The sequence below is a fragment of the Polyodon spathula genome, chromosome 11 (assembly GCF_017654505.1).
Source record: "Polyodon spathula isolate WHYD16114869_AA chromosome 11, ASM1765450v1, whole genome shotgun sequence".
NCBI classification, from domain to species: Eukaryota; Metazoa; Chordata; class Actinopteri; order Acipenseriformes; family Polyodontidae; genus Polyodon; species Polyodon spathula.
In genome coordinates this window covers 20,004,900-20,031,650 of record NC_054544.1, presented here as the reverse complement: position 1 = coordinate 20,031,650, position 26,751 = coordinate 20,004,900, and the positions used below count along the sequence as shown (strand labels likewise).

Sequence of the window (26,751 nt, the reverse complement as noted above, 5' to 3'; positions counted from 1 at the left end):
AAAGCAGGTGGCTGTGATATTATTATTTATAGAAACTGCCCAGCAGACAGGTATCACTGTAAATGTGTTGCACTGGACGTGGCAGGTCATCTACAGACCTTGTTTGGAAGCAGCCCTAACCTAAACATATGCTGAGGTAATTTATTTCAAAACCAGATTCTAGGAAGTATTGTAATCGTACATATGACTGACCCTGCACTGTACATGTTGCTTAAAGCTAAGCTTGGCTGCAGCCAAAAATTGGCTTGTGCATGTTTTTCATGCTAGCTGTATGTGTGTATGAATGTGTATGCGTACTTACTATAAGTATCAGATATGACTGGACTTCCATATTAAAATCCCTGATAATATAATTATTTGACATTCTTCTGCTCTGCCTGCATATACAGCAGTCTGGGATTTAATCCTCCCCCTATTGTGTAATTTGCATATGGATGCACATTGGGTCACAATAAATAGATCCCAAAAAAGTAGCAAACAACAGGGGAACTACTGTTTACACCTTATTAGATCTGTTAATTGCCGGGGGGGGTTCAGTGTTTTGGGGGAATGCTTTGATATAACAATCTGTCATAATGCGTGTTCAGTTCTACCACCAATATGAAGGCAAATACAAATGTTCTAATCTAAGTCATTAACACATTCAATGTTAACTTGATTGAGTGTTCCAGTCTACCCTATTTTCCCAAGGCTGCTTCAGACCAATTTATCGTCACTTGGTATACGTACAGGAACTCTTTCATTCCATATGCACATTAAGCAGTGCCCTGGGTTTTTCGTAGGGAGGCTGGGCAGAGCAAACTCAAACATTTCACATACGTATAACAAGACAAACAAGGATGCTGTCTGATAAACAGTGTGCAATATTTACAATGCATCTGAATATATTTGGCTCTCAGTGCAGGGACTTCATTTGGAAAGACTCCCAGTTCGCTGCATTCTAACTGGGGCTTCAAATCACTTTAGATTCACCCCAAGTGACAAATGGAAACATAGCATTTATCTTTAGTTTTGACGTCTAGCTCAGCCTGTACACCTATTACCTCTAGTGGGTTGACAAAAGAATGCAGTATTTAAACTTTTAAAGCACATCTCCTAGACCCTTTTAAATCCATTCTCATCAATTATCATCACCATTGCTCTTGTAACGTTTCATATCTGATATGGTTTATATCCTTCCCAGTAAAATTGAAAACCTCCCAATGCTCTGAGCAACAGAGTATTCTAGAAAGAACAAAAAGAACACCCCCACAGCTTTGGCATGTTACTGAATCTATGCCACTGTAAAATGGGAATGTTTCAACTGTGCTCTAGTATTGCAGATTTGCAGTTGTTTGTAACGGGTGTTCACAGGTGTATTTGGAAGGAATGTATAAATCAACCTCAATCTCCCATTGTGCGTGTGTCTGTGTGTCTGTGTGCTGCACTATAACCCTGTGCTTGCTGACTACTGTTTTTCTGTTTTTTGTGTACAGGGGGAGTAAGATAATGTAGGCAGCATGAGTTCGCAGTGCTCACCCCACCCCCCAGCCCCCCTCCCCAGCACGACAGCTCTTTCTGTCTGTCTCTCTTACTCTTGTCTTTCTACTTAGACTTTTTTTCTTGGACAGTCTTTTGAGAGTCCTGTCCTGTTCCAGAAGACTTTGCTTGCTTTTCTTTCTGACTTCAACAAACTGGATAAATATCTTTTATGGAATTCTTTAATTTCCAACACAATAATTTGGTTCAACTCCAGGACGTTATATTGCCACCATAACTTTAACATTCCTCACATTATCAACCATTTACATTTACATCTGTTTTCAATAGGCTATTGCCTGCTTTGCACTTTTACCAAAATAAAATATTTATCTCTCAAAAAACTAAGAAAACGGATCTGTTGCACCAGAGAATGACAGAATATGGCTGTGATTTTGAAACACAACAGTGAAGGGCCCATGCCTGCTGGTATTTCCATATCTGTGATTTCTGAAGAAGAAGATGGTCTGCCTCCAACACAATAGATTGGACAACCCCAGCATACTGCTACTTCATGGGATCTTTCATTGCAAAAAACTTAATTGCTGCCAAGGGAGCACTTGCTATGACTATTCTGGATGGGACTAAGCAAATGTTTCATATTATAGAGCAGTAATCTGGGCATCAGAACATACTAGGAAGAACGTATGTGTCAGAGGACAGTGTGTATCCTTTATATCATAACCTAAAGACTGGACTATAGAAGAACATATGGACTACTGCTATTCCAATCAATAATCAACATCATCCTTATCAGTTTCATAATCAGGTATTGATTACCTGTTAGCAAAGGTTTCTTCTATCTGCTTTGCTCTGCTTTCTGTGATTGGCTGTTAACACAAGCACCTTTCACACTGGCATGCTCTACCTGGGTTGGAACCTACCCGGGTCAGGACCCAGTGTTGTGCAGGTTGGGTACATTATTTCACACTGCTTTTGATAAAGCAGGGTTGATGTAGGTGACAGACGCAAGTAAACAATATGTGTATCAAAACACTGGAAGCAACTTGTTACGGACGCTTCCATCCAAGCTTCTCTGGATTGAACCGTCAGCACAAATGTTGATTAGAGCAAATGTTTCTTCATCCTTGCTGGCTCATGGTGTGTCTCAAGCAACACAAATATGGCTAAACAGAATAAACAAAAATGTTCTTTGCGGAAGTGAAACCTTCACGCAGGCATGGCTGTTTGTTATTTGTTGGCTGTCATGCATTTTGTCTCATTCAGCCAGTGTCAAAGCGTGTCAACCCACATCCTGAGGTAGGTCGCTGGGTCCCAGGTATGACCCAGGTACATGGTGTCACACTACGAGGGATTGTAACCCAGGTAGCCAGAACCTGGGTCCAGACCTGGGTAGAAGTACCAGTGTGAAAGGGGTTTTAGAGGCCGGCTTTATAATACATGTTGTCTGCTGCTAGATTTCAGTAAGCCTGTAGACCAAAACAAACAGATTTCCCTTGTTTCAATCAGCAGTGTGAAATCAATCCACCTTGACCAACCATCTTGAATTTGGACTCTATTAGCCCCAGTTGATTTGAGAGAAAGAGAAAGCGACCTCAATCAAAACAACCACAAATAATGTAGCAAATTGTTACCAGACGTATGAAGATCTAGTCTTACTGGCCAGTTTCAGGGTGCAGATGGAAATCTTTAATAAGTTTATAGCAACAAGATTTATACTGATTTTGAAACAGACCAACATATAGTTAGCCCAGAATGAATGACTTGGGTAGAAAACAAGAGGGTTAAAAAAGCTGTGACTAATGTAATATTGTACTTGATTGTGTTGCACCTGTTTCTAACCACAATTAACTGTTTTAATTGGGGAGGAACGTTTCATAAAGCGTACAGCACATTTCTTCTGCAATGTGGCTGAGTAAGCAGGTGAAATGTTCAACCTCTCAATTGCATTTATAAACTCATTAGGGCTTGCAGGAATTGATTTGAACACAGCCTACTTTAATGATGATGTCCACATGCTTGTTTAAACTGGTTTAAAATGTTGTGATCTGTTTTAGGGCTTGTGTTTTTTGGAACAAACTGAAAGTGTTGTGCATTATTTATGAAAATGCAATTATTGTAATATTCGGTAGGTCAGCAATATTAGACTACTGGCAAGCCCAAGACTTTTTGAGGCTCAGTGGTCAATGTATTAGGTTAGATCACCACCACCAAATCTGGAAAGCAGGTGAAATTACATAGATTGCTGTCCATAATGCAAAAGAATACTCAGATGTCTCAGCTAGCTCTATTATATCAGTATATAAAACCTGGTGTATGTCAATGTCATATATTTTCAGATTTGTTGAGCTGTACACAAATCTCCGTTAGTTTCTATTTTTTAATTTCTAAAAATGAACCATCTATATAATTAGTGGTCATTGACAAAAGTGTTTCACCAAAACATTTGTCCAATTTAGGTTAATTTCTGCTTAATATATGATGTAGGAGTATATTCTTAACTATATTTAGCCCGGGTTGTCATTGGCACCTTTTTATTTTTTATATTTTAGAAATTAACAAATTTACCAAACCCCAAAAAATCTACGCATAGAACCAAATGTGCAGGAATATAATATTATCTGATGGGCACATACAATAACAAGATTTTACACAGAATGGGACCATTAGGATCATTCTCACTGTACAATCTCTTCAGCAGGCAAAGACCAAGCAGTTAGAGTAGAGGTATACACAGAGATCCGGGAAGACGCAGAATGAAAACGTTATTAAGCTCCTTCAGCTGAGCTTTGTCGTTGACTGTGCTCCAATTCTCAGTAATAATTAATACATGTATCTTTCCCCCGCAAAAAAAATCATAAAATAAAAAATATTAAAGTTTAAAATTAATTGTTAAAAAATAAACTTGTTTATTTAAATAATTTTAATTAAAACTACATTCTGCTTTCCAATGTTATTTTCAATGCTTTAAGAATATACACCGCTAGTTCTACAATTTCTGTCTTATGTCACTATGTATTTTAACAAATAAAAAACACCAAAACTGTACATGTAAGGCTATAATTGTATCTTGGGTTTCTGGTGACATTGACAAATCACATGATTTTTCACCAGAAATGCTTGACAGAATGACAGCCTTATTATGCCTATTTGGGAATATATTACAGTACAGCCTGACTGTAACAAACCTGTTGGGTTACAAGCCTTTTGTTTGTTATATCAAGTGGTTCGTTATGAAAAAAGCAAAATCCAAATGAAAAATATACTGTTGGAGTAAATTTAATGAGATGATATTGTGAACAAATGTAGAATTACAAGTACCTGCTCATCACATGTATGCAGTATTCTGCCTTTGTTCTATACAATTCGTTAAATAATTAAAACACAGTACAAAAAGCAAAAATCCTGAATTGAAGCTAAACTTGAATCCTTTCAAAGTGCACCAAATATTAATCCAACATGCAAGAATCCCAAAACTGAGCTTTTATTCCAAATCAACCTGACATGAAAAATTTGGCATGAAAAGTTAATGAGATCCTCAGGTTTTTTTTTTTTTTTTTTAAATCAGATTTGCTTAGCAGCATGGCTGGTAAACAAATAAAAAAAGAGTGATTTTTGACAGCCTATAATCATGACAGAGATATGCTTACATAACCCTGTTTTTTCAAACAAACAATATGGTTTCCAGCTTTGTTGCAACATAAAATTATTTTCGTTTTGGAGGCAGTTACACATCGTGCTATTTTTATTAAGACAAAAGAGTCGACTTCACTGCGAAAGTGGCATCCCGTGCAAACATACCGGGATGTTGACAGTGTGTTTTTATTACCTTTTTCTTTTTCATTTGGTCCAGGGTCCAGGCTAGTTATAGCCGAAGGTTCATTATATTGAAGGGTGTTATAGCGAGGGTGTACTGTATTATTATATTGTAATAAATTATATTAATATTTCACATATATAATAATACATGATCGATTATTCATATAATTAAACAGTAAATTATAGGGTGACCATGTTATTATAATTAGAATAGATTGAATTTGCCCATTATTAAATACTGTGATGTACGATTAATATAATATAATAATAATAATATAATAATAATAATAATAATAATAATAATATAATAATAATAATAAAATATTAGGTATTGATAACCATTTCCATAGAACTTAATTTTTGAAAAATAATTTATTAAACTGTGCATGCTAACAGAAAGGTAGATAATTTTGTGTACGTTATAATATACTATGATATATATATATTATATAATAATATATATTATTATAAAGGGGGGATAAAGTTAAAAAATGGATGGAATACCGATAAGCCTTTCTATTGATATAATTATGAGGATTAATTAATAATTAATTAAGCCTTATCTATTGCTAGTTAACTTTATAATGATACTCCATCACTCCACAAGGTTCGATTTTAATCTCTCCTTTCCAAAAGAAGTTTTGGGATTTTGACCCTTGACTTCTCATCCTGTTTTGGGTCCTGTGTGCTCACATAACCTGTTCTGAGAATGCTAAATGAACCATTATTGGTGAGACCTGAATTAATCTGCTTGCAGATGAAGGGAAAGGCAGTCATTGGAACAGCCTGCTCATTTAGAACTATGTTTTATAACAGGGTTTCTAACTCCCACCCCCCTCGATCTAAATCACACATATATGAAAACAACCCCAACACCAAAGCTGAATGCTATCACTACAAGACATAGAGAACTAATATCCAAATACTGGGACCGGCGTGTGTAAACAAAATACCTCATGCTTTGCTACAATGTTATTAGATAACCATACAGTAGCTGTTGATTGTGTCATCAAATGGTGTGAACTTGTCTTAGAAAACAATATGAGGGAGTCTGTTTTAAAAACAAAACTATTAAAACTGTCCATGAAGTTTAGTATGATTGTCAAGAGTCCAGTTTCTTGTTGTAAGACCTATTTCCAGTGTAGCAGCACCTGTGTTTACAGTATTGTGTTAAGTCATTCCTAGGTGCTCTGCTTCTGTAAGGTCCAGATAGCGCTATTTCTTTTACAGTATTACCATTGCAGCTGCACATTCTTCTGAAGTTGCTGTTTTCTGTACTCATTTCACTAACTACGTGTCTGCTGTCTGTGAGATTTTGTGATGGGATGGAAGCAATTCTGAATTTGTATGTCTGTAAGCTGTATTCAGGAAGAACATAGTTTGTATCTTTATATGATTCCAATAAATAAGGTTTTATCAAAGACACCAACGGTATATTATATATTGGTCGGTACACGTGTTAAATGAGTGACGTCCAAGATTTTCTTCCCCCTGTACTTAAAATGTTTTTATTCTTCGTTTGCTTTTATGTAGCTTTTTTCAAATAAAGCATTGTAGTTTCTTAATGTCTAATCACTTACTGTTCTGTAGATCTCTTGGTCTGATTGTAGTAACTGTATATCACTGGAGTAACCCTGCCACACAGCACATGAAGTTTTGGGGTACCAGGAAGAAACATTTAATTCACTGTGCTTCTGTAAACAAGGTTAATAAAGTTAAATAACACTATGTAACACAATGTTTGTTCTTGGGTAGTAAGTGTTATTTCCTAATTGCTTATGCCTCAAAAGTATAGAAAATGGCTATTATTCCCCACAAACTTTGCTTTTGTGACCAGGACAGTGATATTTCAAAATATCACTATTTCCAATGGGAAAACGGGCAAATGTGTATCGTTTCGTTCACATAAAGTCAGAAAAAAGCAACATATGAATCCAAATTAACATGTATTTATACTAAAGTAATACAAAAATGACTACAAAAGATTTAGAAGTGAGTAGTTTTTCGAGATTTACGATTATACTGTATCACTGTCCTGGTCACAAAAGCAAAGTTTGTGGGGAATAATAACCATTTTCTATACTTTTGAGGCATAAGCAATTAGGAAATAACACTTACTAACCAGGAACAAAAATTGTGTTACATAGTGTAATCTTGCTAATACAGTACATAAAGGGTAAGAAATAAATTTGAAGGATTTGGTTAGCACCCTTTTAACCTGAGGAATCTGGCAATGTGAAAATGGTGAGTACAGGGTTGAAGCAGGTTGCCCTACTGACTTCTGCAAAGTAATGACATCATTGCAAGGATGCCTGCGAAAAAAATGAGCAGTGCATTCCAGAATTCTTTACCAATGACCATGAGCTAAATTGACCTCCTTATAAGCTGTGTCCTTTGTATGTATTTCTTAGCAGATGCCCTTATCCAAATGAAAGCACACAAAGCTCACAAAGTAATTCCGGTAAACCATATCTAATATGTGTTGCTATCACTTTGTAGATCTCACATTTCCCTATATGAAATATGCACACATTGTTGAACATAGGTTTCATTTTCAATGGTAACAATAAAACTGGCGAAAGTCGTTTGCAGTCGTTTCTGTGCTGTACTTTCCATTGAAGGAATGCATCCAACCTTGCAGGACAAATAATTCCACATTTTTTTTTTTTTTTTTTTTTTTTTTTTAGGCAATGATTTGTTCCTGTGCGTATTGTTTAGATATATATTTCTCCCAGATGTTAGACTGTTTGGCTGACATGCTTTCCATGTCAACTTAGTTACTTCATGCGAACTCACGAAGGGTTTTACAATGCTTACCTGTGCTTCACCATGCTTTCACTATGCTTTATTACCCGTTGCTATGTTTTTACTATGGAAAACGTCTATAAGCGATTGGTTGAGAAAGCATGTCAGTCAATAGGGAAAGCATCCTGTTGAATTAAAAGCAGAGTGGATATAATTTCATTATTCAGAGAAATGAACAAGGATGTACAAGACTACCTAAAAGCAAGACTGGCAAACAGAAATGCATTTAACTTTTTTGTACCAAATATCATGTTTTAAGATAAAAAAATAAAAAAAATACATGTTATTTCTTTCAAAACTATATATTTGAGATCTGTATCGCAAATGGAAGTCCGCGAGAGTAAAGATTTAGGGAATCATTTTGTTGGCTATAGAACAACCACTTCATGTAATTACCTTAATTAGAACTCATGGTGACCAGGGAACGAGCAACTTATCATTTAAATACAACATTTAACCAAATAGATAAAACACTGATTTTTCTCTTTTCCATGTATTACTGCTAAACTGTTTAACTACATCATTAAAACCATGCACATGGGCCCATTAACAAAATAACAAATGACTGTTTGGCTTACTGACAAAACAGCTGTATGTAGGTCTCTTTAGGTTAACGAAAGCTCTGGTTTAAAAGCTTACAGTCAAGTGTTCTGTTATACAGAGAGTGGTAAGCGTATGGAATGGGCTACCTAGACGTGCTGTTGAGGCAGAATCACTTGGATCCTTTAAAACTTGACAAAGTTCTGAAATAATTAACTACTATGAACTGAATGAGCTTAGATGGGCCGAATGGCCTCCTCTCATTCAGAACTTTTGTTATGTTTTCATGAAATGACCTGCAGTTGTCAAACAAATCATAGTGAAACTATAGCCATTTTAAGAGCTGGGAGCAAATGGCTCCAAGAGGGATTATTCTTTTAAAATCCCACATATGAACATCCCAACTGTTGAAATGATTCCTTCCAGTTCCACTGTATAATGAGCCATCTCCAGCACAGGCAATGTCCTGGGGCCTCTCAGTTGAGGCTTACCTGGCCAATCATCTTTTTAAACCAAACAAAAATGCCCACAGTGCCACACTTAGCAGCCTGTGACTTTGTGCACCCCCTCCCCTCAGCCCCTCCTATGGAGCCAAACCTGGTGATATCGAGGCAGATGCGAGATGTGACGGTGAAGGCAGGCGAGATGGCAGTCTTTGAGTGCTTTATCTCTGGGCCCCCGGACGTCGATGTGGACTGGCTTTCCAACGACAAACTGGTTCAGCCAGCCCTGCTCAACTGCAAGATGCACTTCGACGGCAAGAGATGCAAACTGCTTCTGAACTCAGTGCATGAAGATGACAGCGGCACATACACCTGCAAATTGAGCACTGCCAAAGGTGAGCAAAACTCTCCCCAACACGCTTTCACTGTGGAAGCGAGGTGTGAGGGAGCTAGAGGGCGCATCTGAGGCCTGAGATTTAGGTTTTTCTACTAGTAAGGGAAGAGTTGTCTCTCAAGTAACCTCTAGCATTAGATATTATTTGACAGGTGCTTTGGACTTCAACAAAATCAATTATTCAGGCTGTGCAGGGAATGGGAAATTTTTTTACATTTCTTTTTCCAAACTGCATTGTGCTGTTTTTGCAGTATAAGGAGTTTTGGGATTAAAGTGAATGGCAGGGAGGAAATAGAACCCTGATTAAAGGACATTACCACTTGGCCTGGATAGCTTAAGATGCTTCAAATTTATGTTAATGTATAAAACAAACTTCAGGACTCTGTTCTGTTAGCTTTAGAGGACATATTCTGTAGCATAATGACCGCTCCACTCTGAATCTGCTTGGCACAGTTGACCTGTGAGGTTTATAACCCATAAGAAAACAAGCAAATGAACCACAGTTGAAATACCGAAGAATCCCAAGCACAAAGTACTACACTTTCTGTCACCTAGTATAGATTATTTATATGTCAGATTGTGTTTTACTTGTACTGGTAAATGCATAAAAAAAATAATAATAATATGAGTAATTGCCCAAACAAAAATAAAATAAATTAAAATAACATTTAAAAAAATTAAAAAATGAGAATACTAGTGTTAGTGTAATGGCATTATGAGGCAAATGGGAGCCATGATCATACCACCTTATAACCTGTTCTGCAGTATAAAGGGCCACCATAAAAAAGGGAGCACCGTATATCCCACCAGGTGATGCAGTAGGATCTAAAACATTAAAAAACGACTTGATTCTGTCCTATTAAATCACATCCCTTAGTCTGGGAGCGTGGTGTGCTAACAAGGAACAAGACTTTATGGGCCAAACAGCCCTTTCTCATTCCCAAACTTTATGATCTATTGTGTTTAAGACATATAGCAAAGCATTATGAATATATTTGGCATAGGATTATAAATTCTGTATTATAAAATAGTTTTGATTGATTAAGGAACTGTTCTTAGTAGCTAGCTTACTAAAGTATTAACACATATTGTTGTTTTTGTGTTAATGGTTAGGTAGTATAGTGTAGTACCCTATTTATGAACTAATTAAATAGGCCAGCTAAAAGCATTCAGCAAGCATTACCAATTATTTTTATCAACTCCAAGTCAATCCTGTCATTGACACTGCGTTGAAGATGCTACTGCAGTAATGTGTAGCAAAATAGATCAGGTTGTATTGTATTATATTGTTTTATTGCTTGTATTATTCCTTTCTTATAAATAGTGAATAGATATATGAATTACCTGTTAACACAAAATAGACAACATGTAAAAATGTTAGTAAACTAGTAACTAATAAACAAGCATGACCATACTGTACTGTAGTTTCTGGTCCCTGTTCTCTCTCCCTCACAGAGGAGCTGACCTCCAGCGCCAATCTCAAAGTCATTCCCTCAATCGAGCCTCTCTTCACCAGGAAGTTGGATATCCTGGAGGTGATCGAGGGTCGGACAGCTCGATTCAGCTGCAAAGTCAGCGGGACACCTCCTCCACAGGTCACCTGGAGTCACTTCGGTGAGCAGGTTTTGCATACTTCCCTCCTCTTTCCACCCCTCCTCTCCCTTAAAGAGCAACTGCGTATAAGTAGGAAATACGAGTTAACCAATTATTGTCTAGATTCACTTTTTATTTATTTTTTCATTTTCATTTATTATTTATATATTTATTTTTTTAAACTCAGAAGTTTAAAGCACCCATGTGACCTCAATATAGTCCTCAGGGAATCCTATCTGACCACTACATACACCTGGTACACCAGAGTGTAACCGTTAACTCGTCCCCCTGCAACATTGTGCCCTTAGTGGACAGAAGGAATATCAATAATTCTGACTGCTGTGTGTCTTACATTCACAAGTGGGGACAGTAAGTTACATTATTTGTATCTGTCTAATAGGCTGCCATCTTGCTTGCAGGTCTGTGTGATGTTGCTATTTTTATTTATTTTATTTGCTTCCTGGCCTTATGGAATAGTGTTATATTGTGGAGTCAAAGGAACACAACTGTCAACAATGGAGAAATATATTCAAAAATCGATAGAGAAAAAAAGTATTCCAATAAAGCTGTAGCTTTGTCCAGGAATTCAGCAATAAAAATGAGCATTAAAAAGCCAAAACATTTGAACCGTCACAAAGACAAGAGCAATACAACTATAACATGAAGTACTTTATCCTCCTGTGTTTCTGCTTTCTCTCACAGACCAAGTGGTTGAAGAAAGTGAGAATATTCGTATCCTGAAGGACAAGGGGTTCCACTCCTTAATTATCTCCCATGTCAGCAATGAGAATGAAGGCTTCTACACTGTCATAGCCAAGAATGGCCATGGAGAGACTGAGTGCTCAGCTGAGCTGTATGTGCAGGAGCCTCGCCCAGCTGTCTCCTTACAAATGTAAGGAAATCCTCTTATTCATCGGGCTTAGCATGAACGTCAGAGACGGCTGTCCTTCTGCCATATTATTGGTCAATGCAGTGAGACCAAGCTGGGAAGAAAGGAGCACTTACTGAGGGTTTTCCAGTTACCCATAATGCTGTTTCTTGCCCATTTTAGAGTTCTGGTTTAAATAAACGGTCATGGAATCTAATGTGCGGGGACCAAGAAAGCTCCAGCCAAGTTGGAGAGATGAGTTTTGTAAAATAGTTGATCATGATATTATTGCTGTAAAAAAATAAATAATAAAAATAGGTAGGGGATGTCAAAAATTGCGTATTAATTCACCAACAAACCCTGGGGAGGATCTTGCATTTTCAGATATTAAGGGATAAAAATAGTGAACCACACACTCCTTCAGTTGTTTATTTAGTTGTTACAATCAGAACAAAACCGCAATCTCCGCTTGATTTAGATTTCTGACTTCTCAAATGCTGTAATTACTCGCATGGGTTCGTCAACCCAGACCCCTGCCACACATGGGACATTATGGACACCTATTGAAAGGTCTACAGTATCCGAAAGGCAGCTGTGCATTGCACACTAGAGGGGGGGGGGGGGGCTATTGTCAAAGTTTTTTAATCCAGTCTGTTGTTTTACTCTTGTTTTTTTTTTTAAAAGGAGTTAAATCTATTTTAATGAGAAATAGGTTTTCTTCACAAAATACAGAGTGCCGGCAAATGATTACGATCCAAGGTTACGATCCAATCAATTTATCAAAGTGTATGAAAGTGATTAATTGCATAAATACAACAAGTGCCTTCCCCATGCAAATAGAAGTGCTTTTAGCATATCCTGTAACTGCAGTCTTGCTGTGTCAACTTCTACTGGCAGTGCGAAGCTGGAGAAGATGCCTTCGATCCCTGAGGAGCCGGAGGTGCCCGAGAGCGAGGTGGAGCGGTTCACCATGCCGGACTTCGTTAAGCCACTCCACGACATGGACATGGTTGAGGGGAAGGAGGCTGTTCTCAAGTGCAAGGTGGCGGGCCTGCCCTACCCCACCATCACCTGGTTCCACAACGGCCAGAAGATCGACAGTACTGATGACAGGAAGATGACTCAGTGTAAGTGGAATGTTTATATTTTCTATCTAGCTGTCTATCAATGTATGAATATTTTTCACATACCTAAAAACAAAAACAAAATATGTGCAAATCAAAAATATAACAGTGCCGGTACATTTAGCGTATTTATGCAAGTAAAAAATATGTAAAACATCAGAAAGGAGCCTACTTTATTGATTTAAAATATTATGAGGAGTTGAATACAACACTGTTTCTGATAATCTTTTTTAAAGATTTTATATATATATATATATATATATATATATATATATATATATATATATATATATATATATATATATATATATAAAAAAGTATTTAAGGGTTTTTGTTTTTTGTTTTTAGCTAAAATTGTAATACTGATTTTGGAAATATTTTTTATATGTACAGTATGTCATATATCCCAAATGAGTATTAAATGCTGCCATTTCTTTATAAAATATTTTATATTGCTTTATTAGGATATTTATACCAATGATTGTTGTCTCTTAACATACAATTGCATCTCTGTATCAATTATGTACCAATATGTTTTTTAGAGGGTAGAGTACCAATAATTCTCTTCCATCTGGGTAATGGGAGCTAACATGAAAAGCAAATGAAAGTGTTTAGATGGGTGCTGCTATAGTGTACCGTTCCTATACTGCCATTGCTGTTGCTGTGGGTGGACAGGCCCCCTCCCGACGCTAACACTCTCCATCTCCAACGCTTTCTTCCCATGCAGATAGAGACACCCATAGCTTGGTTATCCGCTCAGTCACACATGCTCATGGAGGCGTCTATAAAAGCGTCATTTCAAACAAGGTTGGGAAGGCCACATGCTATGCTCATTTGTACGTGACAGGTAAGTGCATTCAAACAATTCATTTCATCCAACTCATTCCTCTCCTGCCATTGTTAATCTAGCCCATTGGATAACGAATCTGTTCTAGTACTAGGTAATTGTACAGGATTCCATTTGTTGTTCTTAGAATTATTGTGTCTTAAGTGGTCTAAACAGTTTCTGCCTGGTTTTCACTGAAGCTATTAAACCCGTAAGGCTGCATGTGCCAGAATATATAATTTAAATTGATTATTATTATTAATTTCAAGGTTATAAAATACATTTTCAGCTCAATAAAATGCTTTTATAAAGCATCTGTAACTGTCTTAATTATTTATTATGATTATGAACCAGGAATACCAGTTTATTACAGTAATAAATGTATTGATACTTCACTAGTGTAAAGACTGTATTAATAAATCAAAATGGCTGTAAGGGTTCTTATATGCCTTATTTTTTCAACTTTGTTGTTATATCTTGTTACTATTATTAATAACGGTCTAATATTAGTCAAAGTAGACTTTATTACACATATAAATGTGTATTATTGAATTTTTACAATAAACCCTTAAAGTAAACTGTTAATACAACAACTACTATGACTACTGCAATTACTATTATTTTGATGATTACTGTCACTAATACTACTTCTCCCACTCCTATTACTACTATGACTACTACTGTTACTACTACAAATAACAATTCTTCTTATTTATCTTTATTTGTTAAACAAAATGCAATTGTAAATGGTATGTACATCAATGAATAAGAATCTTTATATCTATCCAGATATTCAGGAAGCTGGTCATGAAACCAGCATGAATGAATTTGGATTCCCTCCAAGTCCAACAAGAAAGCCAGCTCATTTATTCCAATAAATGACAATGGCACGTCAATGCTGCTTTATCCAAGTTAAAACAATTAACAAAGACAGAATGAGAGCATGTGTTTGAGACCTGATATGAGCGTTTGTATAGGAGACCCCAGTGCACTGTCTGAGCTGCTCTATGTTTTTTCCAGATGTCCTGCCAGACCCCCCAGATGGACCCCCTGTAGTGGAAGCGATAACGGGCAAAACTGTCACCCTGCGGTGGAAGAAACCAAAGAAACTAGACCCCAGCATAGGTACCAGTCTACGGGCTTTCATTTATTCATTCAAGGTTGTTTGAAAGTGTAGCTAATCCCAGTGCAGATTTCTTCTAAGCTCAAGTACCTGGTAATTGAAGGAATCATTCTGTATTAACAATAACAATTTGTAGAAGATGTTGGCTTATTCCCATCCTTGGAACCTAGACGTATATTAGCACTTTTTTGCTCTAACAGTATTTGCTTTTGTTGTCTCAGATGCCAGCTCACTGACATACACCATCCAACAGCAAGCGATAGGGACGAACCAGTGGAGCACAATAGTCTCCAACTTGAAGAAAACTTCATACACAGTGCACACTCTCTCCAAGGGGGTTCTTTATGCCTTCAGGGTGCTGTCATCTACCCTTAGGGTTCACAGCAAACCTTCTCCAGCTACAGAACCAGTACAGCTGGTGGATAGAGGTGAGTGTTCTGTGTGCAACTACAAGCCTCTTCATCACATGCAATCAGTATGACAAGTCAAGGTTATCCGAGGCCCATGACATTTTAATGAAGCTGCCAGTGGCAACTCTGGTCAACAGACACACACAGATCTTATGCTTGAGTACTGTCTCTATTTATAGTATTTCTTACACATTTTTTCGAAATAGTTGCCTCTGCCATTATTATATTGACCACAGCAGATGTTTGAGTGTTCATTGTGAATTTGATGATCCACAAGTGGGTGGGTTGCTTAACATTTCTATGCATACACATAATATTTCAAGTTAGCCCAGCAACACTAAGAACTTACTATGTTATTGGCATGTTTTTTTTTTTAATGTAATAAAGTAAAATCTATTTTACAATGAGTTGGTCTTTTTAGAGAGGTAATGAAAGTGGCTTAATGTTTGGGACAGCTAATGGTGGTCTTGTAATGAATACAGAGATGGCTCTCATACTGAAGGTGACTTTAAACTGCCGTCAATGGTGGTATAAAAGTGGCCTTAATTGTGAGCAGTGTTTTACTGCCTTAAAGGGGAACTGTAATGCAAACTAGTGTATAACCATTTCAATAGAAAAATATTAACTAAAGCTTTTGATGCATTTTCAGCCTCTCCTTGAGCAGTATATCGTATAAAAACCATTAAAACGAATTAGCATTGAATGTATTGGAGCTCTCTTCCACTGCGCTTTGTGTGACGTCCTGTCGTTAACTCGCTTTATAGTCACACATAGTATTCTATAGAGCGGATGTCCCATTCCTATATTATATAGCCATTGTTTTGTTACTGTTTTTTCTTTTGTTATTTTTGCACCTGAAATCTTTGCATTCCAACATAATTCACCCTGCTGGTTTTCACTGGTGTGGGTGGCTGTCAACTATTCAATATTCATATTCATATTCATATTAATATTCAATATGGCGGATGTCTGCATTTCCAGCTGACCCAGAAAGCTAACAAAAAAATTTAAATACTGGCCAAATGCTTGAGTTTTTAACAAAATTGGGGCAGTGAGACACATTTGTTATCTATTCAGAGCATTTAGAGGGCCTTGTTATTTTGAGTACAGTTCCTCTTTAAAGATACATCTCTAAGTTTAAACTGTACAGTTCAGTTTGCATAAGAACATGACTTGAACCAGTTAAAACACACCATTCTGTAGCTATTTAAACAGTCATATTTCATTGTGTCTGAAGGTTTAATTATGTGCTTCCTTGTACTAAACTTTTGCTTTGTACCTGCAGGCCCCTACCTGGAGGAGGCGCCAGTTATCCTAGACAAGCCGGATGTGGTTTACGTGGTAGAGAACCAGCCAGTCTGCATTACCATCAACCTGAATCATGTGCTTGCAGGGATTACATGGAGAAGGTAGCTCTCCTTCAATTAGCTCCACCTATTAGGGGCAAGCAACCTGTAGACCAGGCCTATGTTCCAACCCTGGCCTTCATTATTGAATCAGCCGAACCTATGATTTATGATTATGATGGTGATACTCAGTGCTGGATTGACACATAGGGGGCCCTAAATGGAAGCTATTGTTTCTTACACTCATGTGTCTATCTCTTTAAATAATATAGTAAGCTAGTTTTTACAGTAAAATATAATAGGCTAGTTTTCAGGTGCTTGATAGTGTTCTATTACTGTGGACATATTATGATTCTAAGTTTATGACATATCATCTTTTCTGTCATTTTCATCTTTAAGGGAAAGTGGAAAATCCAGTTGAATGTTACTCATAATCTTCATCCCAAGTATATTTATTATTATTATTATTATTATATTATTATTATTATTATTATTATTATTATTATTATTATTATTAACCTGTAAATGTCTCAGTGTATCAAAATAAGTACTAAAACAAAATAAGCTGGTGCGGTGAATGTTTTTTTTCTCCCTAACAGCAGTATAAAACCCCCTTGTATTTTACACCCTGTTGTTGTAGGAATGACAGTATCTTGGTAAACACGCCAGGTCTTTTTGAGATGAGCATGCCTGATGATGACCAACACTCACTGAAGATAATGCGGATTAGGAGCAGTGATGTGGGAGAGCTCACCTGCACTGCCAGTAACCAGTACGGCAGCGATAGCTGTGCATTTTCACTTGAAATTGCAGGTGAGGATCGTTCCTAGGCTTGAACAGTCTGGCCAGTCCAATATGGGTACATTGTCATCCTCATACATTTACTATACTTTGGAGTGCTTTTCTTAAAGAGCAACTTAGTAAGGTATCTCAACTATTCTTCTACTTGTTTTAAGTAACGATAAATCATTTTCTGGTGACTTTTTAAAACTAAGAAGCTTAAATCATCCCTGTGGCTTCAAACAGGCTCTCAAACTTGTATTTTCTTTATCTGGTAGACCAGATTGTAACCATTAACCTGTTCCCCTGCAACTCTGTGTCCCGGGTGGATGTTAGAAATACATCAGTAAGAAGTAACACACATAACAGTTACATGGGGATAAGCTAAACTTTAGAGAGGAAACGTGTATGATAGCCCTTTTGAGCTTGTGGGGTGCTTTGAGCTAAGTTTGAACACCAGGCTGTTATATCAGAAACAGAACCTTCTAGAAAAAGCTTCTAAACAAGAAGATCACAATAGTAAAGATAACTGTGGTATTTCAGACCCATATCACGTTGCTTTTTAATAAGCCTGATGTAACCTTAGCCCAGAGGATGATGAAAGTTCAAAGCATGCATTCCAATCTCATTCCAGTGGCCCCTACTTTTGAATCCATCATGGAGGATATAGATGTGAGCACAGGAGAGACATCTCGTTTTGCTGTGGTGGTTGATGGGAAACCCGTGCCAGACATCATGTGGTACAATGTATGTCTCTACCTACCTTTATAGATTTTACTCAATTTTGTGTGACCTGTCTTTTGTGTGTTTTGATTTCTGCTTTTTTTTATATTTGTTTTTTTTTAAAGGAATTAAACAATTTTTACAACAAAAACGAGCATTTAACAGCACTTGATTTATAATTGAATGTTTTCTATGTAATTAAAGTCAGTCGATTACAAAGACCTTTTATTGTAGCAAACGGTTTTTAAAAAACTTTTGAATGCTGCACATTTCAGTTAAATTAGAAATATTTAAGCACGCACAATTTAAAGTACAGTATTACATTAGTGTTTTATTCAGTATCAGAAATGTTGTATTTATTAATTTTCTAAAATGTCTTATGACAAATAGTCTGTCTGCTTTAAAATCTAGTCATAGGAAAATGTCATTCTTAATTCTGATGTCCTTTCATCTCCATAGTTAATAGTTAAAAGTTTTGAATATGTGATTGTTTCCTATTTTTTGGAAGAAGAATATTGCACACATATAGGTTGTGTTTAGTGTGTTATGTATGTTTATGAAAAATATTTTAGTTGTGTTTGCATGCATATTTCTAATAAAAATAATTATGGCTACTAGTGGAATAAATAACCCAAAGAGTGTACTGTATAGAAAAATGAACTATCTTGTATAGCTCAAGCTCAAGCTATACAAGCAAACACTACTGTGATCTTTAATTCCTGAAGCAAATTAACCTTAACAAAACAAAATAGCAGAATTATCTATGGGAACCCATATAACTCAGTGATGGCAGTTTAATAGCGTATTTTTGTTTCTTTAAATATTAAAAACCATCTTCTCTTAACTTGTCATTAAAAGTTTCCTCTCCTTGGTTCAAATGAAAATCATTTAATGGCATTAGTAAAATGGACTTCTTTTAACAAGAGATCTTAATGACATTACTGAATACTGAAATAGTAGTATGTCAGTAACCATGTCAATAAATCATTTCTTAGTGGTTATTTATCCCACATATGATTTAAAATAATTGCTGGTTGGTTAAGACAGGTAAAAAGGCATTAGAGAGGTGAACAGAATTACTGGGTTTAACTGCTTGTGAACTACTGTAGCTAATGAGAACATTAACATCACATTGCATCAAAACCCATGCTATTATCTTAAGTGCACGACATGTAAGAATGATGGAATTCTTACATTGGATATGACCAATGCTCAGTGAAATTCAGAGTGTCTTAATAATGATTTGAGTAATATAAATTGCAAGTAGTCACCTCTCTCACATTCAGACTCTAACCCTTACTACTTCTGGTTCTTGTCCTCTCTTACTCTCTTCATCTAGCAGAGTCGATTTGCTGATTGAAACCATCCATCTTTTCAGTGCAGTGCTCCCACTGTTCAGTCTATCTCTGCTAATTTGTTTTACAGTTTCATTAGGAATCACTCCATCCTACAGATCACAGCTCGTCAGTTATTACTCCTTCTTGACAGCCTCTGGGTTCCATCCAAGCCCTGTGTTTTTGCTACTCTGATGTTCGTCTCATTCTTTTTTAACCCTTATACTGGATTTTCGTTAAGCTGAATTAGACATCTGACTTGCTGTAGCTTTCAGCTGTGTGGACTGTTTCAGACCCTGTGAATAAAAGCATAGCTCTATGAACTGGGAAAGAATATATAATTCTACTGCTATTGCATTCATTCCTTTCCCCTTTACCAAATGATCCTTGATAGCCATGTAGTTGTATTGCAATGACAATTACTCTTTACAAAGGGGCAAGAGTTGCTAGTATATCAGTTGTATCATAAGGGAACCAATATAGGCTGCTACTCCAGCACAGTTACATGGCACCAGATAAGTGTCAAGGTGCTATCGAATCACATGGCTACAACCTGTAGTATTTGTTCCACTTGTGCTTGTATTGCTGTATTTTTCTATTGGTCCTGTTTGGTCTTATACTAGTATCCCAATGTTAGTTATATTTATACAGTGCAAAATTTACCCTTTTCAGAATAATCAAAACAAAGTTCATCTTAAAGAACAAGTAGCTTCAAATGATGTTCAAAACAACTGAAAACATTCTCCCAGGTCATATGAATAAAATCAGTAGCAGCAGCAGTGAGCACTACTTAGATTAATTATAAATGTCATACAAATGTAAGGGAAAGTAACAAACAAACTATTAAAATGTGATATGAAACTACTTGTTGTTACTTCTTAACTGAATACCTCAGATATCAAATGGCATGAACCCATACAAAATGTAGTAACAGTTTTATAAAGCAAAAAAACATGCATATAACATTTATAAAAGTGTTCTGTGGTATGTCATGATAAAAACACAGCAAAGCTTAGTAAAGCACAATAAAAGCATAGTGAAGCACAGAAAATGCATAGTATACTCATTTTTATATGGACGGTGTACTTACTCCCTGCCTTGTGTGTGTTTGCATTCAGAATGATGTCCTCCTGTCTGAGAGCAGCCACTTCACCTTTGTGTATGACGACAATGAGTGCTCCCTGGTTATTCTCAGCCCTCGGGAGGAAGACTCAGGGGTGTACACCTGCACTGCCAAGAACCTGGTGGGTTCTGTGTCCTGCAAGGCTGAGCTCACTGTGCACCAGAGTAAGTGTCTTTATTTACACCCTTTTTCTAGGCAGTCACCATGGTAACAGGTCCTTAGTGTTACTCAATGGTCTTGGCTTAGCCAAAAGCTTATTATGTTAAAGAAGTTAGGGAGTTAAGTCTCTAGATAACCTTTCTCGCCTTTCACAACTTGACACCTTGGTTCAAATGAACTACAAGTGAGCATTTGTGTAATTCACAAAACAAACGCATAATTCAGTGCAACTTGAAGTTTCTGCCTGGGAAAGGCCCAGTAGGAGTATTCTGGTCAAACCAGCAACTGTGAGGGAAATCTCTCAAGGTGCCTGCCAGAACTGCACGTGACTGGAGCCTTTGTCTGTTGTTGACTGTAGTCAGCACTGTTGCATAGTTTTTCTTTTAGCCATACCTGGTTGTATATGCTGTTCCTAAACTGCTATTGCAGTGTTGTGTGAGATTCTGTCTTGAACCCTATCAGTGAGATAGGATGAGAGTTAAAGCTCTAAACATGAATGCAGAGCTTGGCTCTTTTGCATAGTGGTTAAGACACTTATTTGTTGTGTTCGTGGTTGCCTGTTTGCACCCAGGTTTCGCTCCATTACATTGGTGCCTCAACCCGGATCTCACAGATTAGCTGCAAATGATCACAGAGGGTTAAGGGGAAAGAGTGTAAATGTAGTGTATTGTGATACACTCATGCCCTTGTTACACTATGCATTGGGAGCATTTTACTTTGATTATCCACATTAGCTTGTAGCATGTACTATACAGCACGTTAATCAATCTAGAATTCATCAGCATATTTCAAGCACTGGATGAAATAGTTGACTGGGCTTTTTTTTTTAACTGTTCAAACTTTCTTTGATGTTTCTGATGACAAACCAACTTGAATGAAACTGCAAAAAATACCTTTGAAATCTAATACGCAACTACAGGTATGCTGAGAATTGTAATTCAAGACCTTGCTTTGGTTGACCTTACAATATGTTGAAATTCTTGCTTCTCTCAGCTCATAAAAAAACAAGATAGTGACCCTATCAAGAAGGAATTAGTTAACTGTGACCTTCCTCTTGACCTAGTGATCGCACAGGCAGTTGGATTATTTATTGCATTTTGAACATTTCTGTAATTTGGTATTCTCTGCTGAATTATATAAACACCTAGCATGACATCTGCCAGTGACTTCTGACCTTGTATGGCAGCCGTGATGTGGCATAGATTCCGCAAGGTGTTGCAAGGTGTTTCGAGTGATATTCATCCATTCAGTTTATATTTCATGCAATTAATGCAGAAAGGTAGGCATATGATAACAAATGCATCTTTTAACCCAAACAAGATCAATTGGATTGAAATCTGGGGATTGGAGTGGCCATTGAAGATGCCTGAAATCTCTAGCATGCTCCTCAAACCATTGATGGTTTATTTATACATTATATATATATATATATATATATATATATATATATATATATATATATATATATATATATATATATACAGTACTGTGCAAAAGTTTTAGGCAGGTGTGAAAACATGCTGTAAAGTAAGAATGCTTTCAAAAATAGACATGTTAATAGATTATATTTATCAATTAACTAAATGCAAAGTGAGTGAACAGAAGAAAAATCTAAATCAAATCCATATTTGGTGTGACCACCCTTTGCCTTCAAAACAGCATCAATTCTTCTAGGTACACTTGCACAAAGTCAGGGATTTTGTAGGCATATTGTCAGGTGTATGATTAAACAATTATACCAAACAGGTGCTAGTGATCATCAATTCAATATGTAGGTTGAAACACAATCATTAACTGAAACATTAACAGCTGTGTAGGAGGAATAAGACTGGGTGAGAAACAGCCAAACTCAGCTAACAAGGTGAGGTTGCTGAAGACAGTTTACTGTCAAAAGTCATACACCATGGCAAGACTGAGCACAGCAACAAGACACAAGGTAGTTATACTGCATCAGCAAGGTCTCTCCCAGGCAGAAATTTCAAGGCAGACAGGGGTTTCCAGATGTGCTGTCCAAGCTCATTTGAAGAAGCACAAAGAAACGGGCAACGTTGAGGACCTTAGACGCTGTGGTCGGCCAAGGAAACTTACTGCAGCAGATGAAAGACACATCATGCTTACTTCCCTTCACAATCGGAAGATGTCCAGCAGTGCCATCTGCTCAGAATTGGCAGAAAACAGTGGGACCCTGGTACACCCATCTACTATCCGGAGAAGTCTGGTCAGAAGTGGCCTTCATGGAAGACTTGCAGCCAAAAAGCCATACCTCCGACGTGGAAACAAGGCCAAGCGACTCAACTATGCATGAAAACACAGGAACTGGGGTGCAGAAAAATGGCAGCAGGTGCTCTGGACTGATGAGTCAAAATTTGAAATATTTGGCTGTAGCAGAAGGCTGTTCGCCGAAGGACTGGAGAGCAGTACACGAATGAGTGTCTGCAGGCAATAGTGAAGCATGGTGGAGGTTCCTTGCAAGTTTGGGGCTGCATTTCTGCAAATGGAGTTGGGGATTTGGTCAGAATTAATGGTCTCCTCAATGCTGAAAAGTACAGGCAGATACTTATCCATCATGCAATACCATCAGGGAGGCATCTGATTGGCCCCAAATTTATCTCAGCATGACAATGACCCCAAACATATAGCGAAAGTCATTAAGAACTATCTTCAGCGTAAAGAAGAAGAAGAAGTCCTGGAAGTGATGGTATGGCCCCCAAAGAGCCCTGATCTCAACATCATCGAGTCTGCCTGGGATTACATGAAGAGAGAGAAGCAACTGAGGCTGCCTAAATCCACAGAAGAACTGTGGTTAGTTCTCCAAGATGTTTGGGCCAACCTACCTGCCAAATTCCTTCAAAAACTGTGTGCAAGTGCACCTAGAAGAACTGATGCTGTTTTGAAGGCAAAGGGTGGTCACACCAAATATTGATTTGATTTAGATTTTTCTTCTGTTCGCTCACTTTGCATTTAATTAATTGATAAATACAATCTATTAACATATTAGCATTCTTACTTTACAACATTTTTCACACCTGCCTAAAACTTATACACAGTACTGTATATATATATATATATATATATATATATATATATATATATATATATATATATATATATATATATATATAGTGAATTGATGTGTATTATATTGAAAGTAGCCATCATTGTTATGGTGCAAGTGCAGCACTGTTGAGTAGAATTTGTCTAAAGATGCTTTACAGAGTGCTCAAGTTTGACTTTCCAGAATAATACCAGGAGGCTATGGCCCACACCAGAGTGATGCCACATCTATGAAAGTGGCCAGGCAGTGTATATATTTTGAGAAAGTAAGAGTTTCCTAATCTTTGATCTTTTGCTACTGCAGTTAAAATGGAAAAAGAGGAGCAGATGGAAGATGAGGAGACTATGCTCCGAAAGATGCGCAGACTGACTGATTACTATGATGTGCACAAAGAGATTGGAAGGTGAGTCACTGCAGAATAGAGGCAGACAGAATGTATTTACTTTTAATGACCCATCAGGCTGTAAGAATGTGAATGCAACAATCCAAGCCGTTTCTACTACTCTTACAAAAAAAAAAAAAAAAGAACTATGCTTTGATTTATTGATTAAAACCTCCTTGGTTCATTTCTCTGTTTAAATGGATGTTGAAATTTTCATTTATAAATTAGCTTCAATTCCCTAACTATGTTTTTAGTTCTGGTTCTGAGTTCTGTTTCTCCAGTATTGAGTTATCAAGGTTTCTCTCTTAATCTCCCTTGTCCTGTCTTGGAGCTTGCTTTGAGCTAGATATCCCAAGTACCTGCACCTCACTTCATTCAAATTATATGACGATATGACAAGCCCTGCTGTGCTCCAAGGCAGATGAAGGGAGATTTAGAGTAAGAGCAGCCGAACATCTCAAAATGATTGCAAACATCAAAAAACATTACGAGAAATATAAAGAAAAAAAATATTGCAATGGACTTTGAAGCTAAAGCACTTGCTGTCAAAGTTCTTTACTACAAATTGTTATTATAGCCTGAGGAACAATGCACCCAATTACGTCGCCACACCAGAAATTCAGATCATGTTCATTTAGAGGCTTCCAAATTGTCTTAAGTTGCTCCTTATTCCTTTTATTTCAAAAATTAAGTTTTTTACACCAGCAACCCATTCTCACATTGTTTTGACCCTGGGATAAGGAGTTTAAATCTGTAAACTAAACTATTTACATTCAAAATGCTTCACACCATACCACAGCTATACTGCTAGCAGTCAACTTTGTTTAAAACTTAAAGCTGTACCTGTATTGTTTCCTCGAGGACAATATCACAAGGCCTGTTGCCAGCATTATTGAAAAATGTTTGTTTAGTTCTACTGTTATCTGCTTCTTGCTGTATAGATTACCATTCCTCCATTTTAACTCTCGAGTAGAAACACTGTCTTGAGATGAACTTTAACATTTTATTACAGTGACCTTTCACAGTCCTGAGAATGCCGACTGAATAAGGAAACATATATTTTAATTCCCTTGCTCCCCACTCTTCAAACTGTGTGGGATACTGAGCATTCAAGTTCCATCTTGATGTTCAAGTCATGGTGTAGATGTAGCTGCTTAGACATCCCGTATAGCTTTATCAAGGTATTTTTAAACCAATGCCGTTTGCACAATTTTTGGTGGAAAGGTAGATCAAACACTTACCATTGTAACAAACAAGCAGAAATCAGAGTCCTTAAATTTTATTCAGGTTTACTTTTTAATAGTTTTGTTGCAGCTTTTCACAAAAATGTTGCAGATTGTGTTTTGGATGCATTTTTTCCATTGCACAGCATCATACATTTTTACACTACATGCCACTACCTGTATGAAAAACAACTGCTGGATAAACTCAGTTAAATTAAATAATGCCAAATAAGTGAGACGCAATGGAGGTCTACATGTTTAACCCTTTCATGCATGGTAGCCTTATATGGGGAAGGATACAAAAACTCTCTTCTGGTCTTTATATGGGGACACGTGGAAGACGCAAATGCATGATAGCCTCATATGAGGCTAGGAGATAGTGTGTTACCTTTGTTGCATGATGACCTCATATAAGGGATGACAGTTTTTACTATAGTTGTTAGATAATTTGCCCAGCTGCTGACATTATACAAAACCTTCTTGCTGCCTTTTCACCGGGTGACTCGTTTTCAGGGGTGCCTTCTCATACGTGAAGCGTGTGACTGAGAAGAGTGGGAAGATAGAGTATGCAGCAAAGTTCATCTCACGGCAAGCAAAGAGCAAGGCCTCAGCCCTCAGGGAGCTGAACATCCTGTCCCAGCTGGACCACGAGAGGATCCTGTACTTCCACGACGCCTTCGAGAAGAAGAACGGAGTGATCATCATCACAGAGCTGTGTCCTTTTGAACTAGAGAGGCAGAAATTAATAGATAGACTCGTATTAAAGTTTATTCAGTAAATGGCCAGTTTACCACACGTCTTCCATTCTTATGCCACACTATCCACCAGCAAGTATTGGTACACATGAATAAATGCTCCGGGGCTGCACTGGTGTATTATTAAACCCTGCTGGTAACCATATCCTGGTGACTGGGATATAGTGGAGGCATGCCCATTTACATAGAGTAAATATATCTAGAGGCGCTTATTATTCTTCAGTGGTAGTAAATGAGAATACAGTACCATTGCTCAAAAAATAATCATTTATTTAGAAGAGGGGATAATTATTTGTTCAAGGATATCAAAATATTAAGTAAAAAAAAAAGGGTTAGGATTTTGGAACCACAAACCATCACAGGAAAACACGCTCACGCATTCTCACACAGAATGCACTTCTCTGCCCTTCTGTATCTACAGATAGAAACAAACTGGCTGCAAATCAA

The 26,751-nt window shown here is 37.1% G+C and overlaps 1 protein-coding gene across 2 annotated transcripts in view; it reads left to right on the top strand.

Moving 5' to 3' along the window:
• The window catches only part of LOC121322745 (striated muscle preferentially expressed protein kinase-like), a 115,583-nt gene that overhangs the window by 61,854 nt on the left and 26,978 nt on the right, over positions 1-26,751 (top strand). For both annotated transcript variants that reach the window (XM_041263006.1, XM_041263007.1), the window contains exons 10-22: positions 9,221-9,481; positions 10,936-11,094; positions 11,776-11,965; positions 12,839-13,068; positions 13,793-13,912; positions 14,912-15,016; positions 15,236-15,442; positions 16,710-16,833; positions 17,411-17,583; positions 18,185-18,297; positions 20,726-20,894; positions 24,248-24,347; positions 26,063-26,263. In XM_041263006.1, the coding sequence (XP_041118940.1) occupies positions 9,221-9,481; positions 10,936-11,094; positions 11,776-11,965; positions 12,839-13,068; positions 13,793-13,912; positions 14,912-15,016; positions 15,236-15,442; positions 16,710-16,833; positions 17,411-17,583; positions 18,185-18,297; positions 20,726-20,894; positions 24,248-24,347; positions 26,063-26,263 (2,152 nt within the window). The remainder of the gene's footprint in view (positions 1-9,220; positions 9,482-10,935; positions 11,095-11,775; positions 11,966-12,838; positions 13,069-13,792; positions 13,913-14,911; positions 15,017-15,235; positions 15,443-16,709; positions 16,834-17,410; positions 17,584-18,184; positions 18,298-20,725; positions 20,895-24,247; positions 24,348-26,062; positions 26,264-26,751) is intronic.